General features: G+C 43.8%; 1 protein-coding gene across 1 annotated transcript; it reads left to right on the plus strand.

The window, feature by feature from the left end:
- Positions 1–563: 563 nt before the first annotated feature.
- On the plus strand, positions 564–1802 carry LOC127334456 (DNA repair protein XRCC3 homolog). The gene has a single exon (XM_051360909.1). The coding sequence runs from the start codon at positions 638–640 to the stop codon at positions 1517–1519; it is 882 nt and encodes a 293-aa protein (XP_051216869.1). The 5' UTR covers positions 564–637; the 3' UTR covers positions 1520–1802.
- Positions 1803–3895: the final 2093 nt, after the last annotated feature.

A 3895-nucleotide genomic window follows, 5' to 3' on the forward strand; every position in this document is an offset into this window, starting at 1 on the left:
TGAGGTCTAAAGTAAATTTCCGCTATAATACCTAGTTTTACGAAATCTCTAGAAAAAGATCAACTTTCACGAAGGGAAGGAAATTCTCTCCGAACGTGACAAATGGCGTGACGTGGTGCTAGAAAATTTCACGTAAGTGGTCTTCCTGCTCGCCACATGTCACGGAGAAGGAAGGTGGGGATAGAGAAGGATAGTGGATGGTGGGCTGTCTCAGCTTTTCTCTTTATTTTTAGATTCGTTTTTCTAAAATAAAATATTTTTAGAACCGTAAGTTCAAATTACGAACTGTTTTCATATTTTAGATCCTCGCATCGCAATTTTTAAAGCTAGATTCCATGTTGATAGATTTCAAAAAATAATTGTACTTCCACCAATATTAGTATGCTTATACTCGGAGTGTCTACATAACTGTACTCGAGTTTAGGCTTGTACTTCTAAGGAGCAAAAGGAGTAGAAAATCCATCCCAGCCCAAACAAACCCTTAGACACAGACGGCCACATGATAAATTTCCGGCTAATGGGCCAAGCCCAGCGTGTAATTCCTGGGCGCGCCAATTCACGATGTTGGAACACCACGCGCGCCATTTCGAACCCAGGTTTCCAAATCCCCAATTCCTGGGCGGCGACTTTGCCGGCGATGCGGCCTCCGGCGGCCAAGCCCCTGGTTGCCACCACCACCTCCTCCTCCTCCTCCTACAACCAACACGAACCTCGCCCGGAGAACCCCCTTCTCCTCCTCGCTTCCTCCCGTGCTGCCAAACTCTCCCTCGGCTGCCCCCTCCTCGACCGCCTCCTCTCCGGTGGCCTCCCCGCCGCGTCGGTCACCGAGATTGCCGGCGAATCCGCCTCCGGGAAGACCCAGATTTGTCTCCAGCTCGCCCTCCTCGCTCCCCTCTCGCCTCTCTCCTCCTCCTCCCTCTTCCTATGCTCCGACCTCCCATTTCCCCTCCGCCGCCTCCGCCTCCTTGCCCCCAAATCGCACCCCGACCTCCTCGACCACGTCTTTGTCGCCGCAGTGCACTCTCCCTCCGACCTCCTCTCCCTCCTTTCCCGCGCCCAGCACCACCTCTCCCACCCTACTCACTCCCCGCACCGCCTCCCTACCCGCGTCATCCTCCTCGACTCCATCGCCTCGCTCTTCCGCGCCGACTTCGACGCCTCACCCGCCGACCTCAAGCGCCGGACGGGGCTGTTCTTCAAGATATCCGCAAAACTCAAGGAGCTGGCGTACAGGCACAAGTGCGTGGTCGTGGTGACCAACCAGGTGGTCGACGTGGTCGAGGGGAACACGGGCAACACCATGGCCTGGTCGTCTGGGCGCCAGGTGAGCCCCGCGCTGGGGCTTTCCTGGGCCAACTGCGTCAACACTCGGTTGTTCCTGACGCGGGAGGTGGGTAGTGACGGTGGGAGCACCAGGAGGCACATGAAGGTGGCCTTTGCGCCGCACCTGCCGGAGCGAGCGTGCGAGTTTGTGATACGGAGGGACGGTGTCTTTGGAGTTGAGCCCGCACAAAGGTAGGTGCTCTTGTGTCTGATTTTTTGCCATGACAAGGAGTTTGTCTGTGTTCGTGTTCGATCAAGATCTGATGACCTGTTCGATGGAATGAGCCTGTGAGCGATTCCATTTGAAAGACGGTGTTTTTAGAAGATAAATCTTCTAAACTTTAATTGTTCAATGGTTGGAAGAAATATAAATTATCACCCTTGCAATATAATTTCTTCTCTGTAAAACATGTTTTGGGATGCGGTGTATGAAGAACATTGTGGTTTGCTATGAAGTCCTTCTGATGTTATTGACTGTATTACACTTTCAGAAGATGTGAATCATTTTTCAGTTTATATATCTGTGTCCTGCTATGCTTTAGATCATTGTGCTCATGGAGCAATACAGATTACTAACCAAATAAAGAAGCAATATAATTTGCACTCAGCATGTAAATGTTAAATACAAGACTTTGCCAAAAGAGGTGAATAATATACCCTAGAAAATAGTTCATATTAGATTTAGAGTGAATTCCACTTTTTACCCTCTAGTTATGCGTTTGTGACACTAATTACCCCGCCAAGTAAAAATTCGTGTAGATTAAAGCATTGGAACCCCGTTTTCTAATGCGTGTCCATTAGGAAAGTTGTCAGGCGATCATCGGGATCCGAAAATATTAAGACAACGGAGAGGAATTGACCATGTGGATGAAATAAGTCATCGACATGTTTCTATATTTACGCATTTTTCGCGCCACATTGGTGTATCATGCCTATCTTATCTAACAATTATAGGCAAACTGTCAAACTGAAGTCAAACAGGGTGCAAAGTCTCCTAAATTGGATATTTTGGTAGAAGTTCCACTAAATGGGGTAATATGTGTCACGGATGCACAATTACAGGGTAAAAAGTGGAATTCACTCTTAGATTTAAGCAATCAAACCAGGTGTTTGTCATTTAAAGAAAAACTGATAATTCAACACAAATTTGTGTTGTTCCTACATGACTATCCAGATCCATCATCTAAGGTTTAGCTTATAGCTTTTTGTATTATGAAAGACAAAACATATTTAATAAAGGTTGATTGCTAACTAAGCAGTCATGTGCACTTTTATATGTGTATTACAATGGGCCATATTGACTAAATTAAAATTTATTCCATCTGCAAATCAACATATAAATGAGAGAGGGTTGCAAAACTGTGTCATGAACATTCAGATTTTTTCACTCTTGGCTAATGTATTGGCCACTTTGGACAGAACACTGACAAAATTAGGAATTGTAAATGTGTTATAGATCAACTTTACCGACGGGGAAACATAAAAAAGGAGTACAGCTTCTAATTGATCTTGACTGTTCTAATTTTCTAATTTTGGCTTGATTCTATGAATAAGTCTGTACTCAAAACTTTAGCTTTAGTTTTAGTAACTCCATGCCTAGGGAGGAAAAAATATATCAGTATCTTAACTTAGTTTTGTATTGATGTATGCCAGAGTCGTGAAAATGAACACATACTTATTTTTCTATAATGGTTAATTTACTTAGGAATTTTTATGTTGCGTTGGATTTTGGCCTAGGAAGACATTGGAGAAACCTTATAAAGTCTTACGTCCTTATAGTCCGCCCTTTTACTTGTTCCTTGAACAATGGGTCCTATATTCTGGTTAAAATTTCGAATGGTTCCATCATTTGATCTCCACATAGCAAGATCAATAATGTGACCCTTTAGTCCTTTATTTGTTAGCAGGTTCCCTCTTAGGATCTTGATGAAAAACCTGGTGTTTATATGTTTAAGTGGAGCTTTCCTACACTATTTCTATCAGCTTGTTAGTTCTTCTTTACATCATCGCGAAGAACTCTCAGAAAGCAACATAGATGGAGACTAGAAATTAATTCATTCAAGTCAGCAAGTGGATGGTCCATTGTAACCATACCAGAACTAACGTATACAGTCTTCTGGTTCAAGCCTCTTTTATTCAGCTTCAGCATAACAATATAACAGATGTAGATGGGACCAGGTAATATACGCTTCCAAGCTTCTTGGATTTAAATCCGCTCTCATGGGACAAGCATCTTTGTCGCCATAGTATGCCAGATTAGCATTGTGATTAACTTGGTCAGGTCCCCTCCCTCTGTTGCAAACACAGTACAGTGCAGAACTGATCAAACAACAGTTTAGAGGTGAAATCGCATGAATATCAGACATCGCTTGGATCTTATTGGCACCTATGCTACGGTTAGTGCCTGGCATAGAAACGCCTCCTTTGCTTACATGTTAATGAGTCTCCAGAGGAACAACCACTTGCTAGTCTTCTCCCACCTTTTTTTTGTTTATTAATACAATTTCTAGAAATGCCTGAATTTATTGATATACAGATGAACATTGAGGATCTCAACCTAAACTTGTCTTTC

This window comes from Lolium perenne, chromosome 6 (genome assembly GCF_019359855.2).
Source record: "Lolium perenne isolate Kyuss_39 chromosome 6, Kyuss_2.0, whole genome shotgun sequence".
NCBI lineage: Eukaryota > Viridiplantae > Streptophyta > Magnoliopsida > Poales > Poaceae > Lolium > Lolium perenne.

What these genes read in the sequence shown, in the direction of transcription:
- LOC127334456 (XM_051360909.1), top strand. Translation starts at nt 638, where the DNA reads ATGCGGCCTCCGGCGGCCAAGCCCCTGGTTGCCACCACCACCTCCTCC.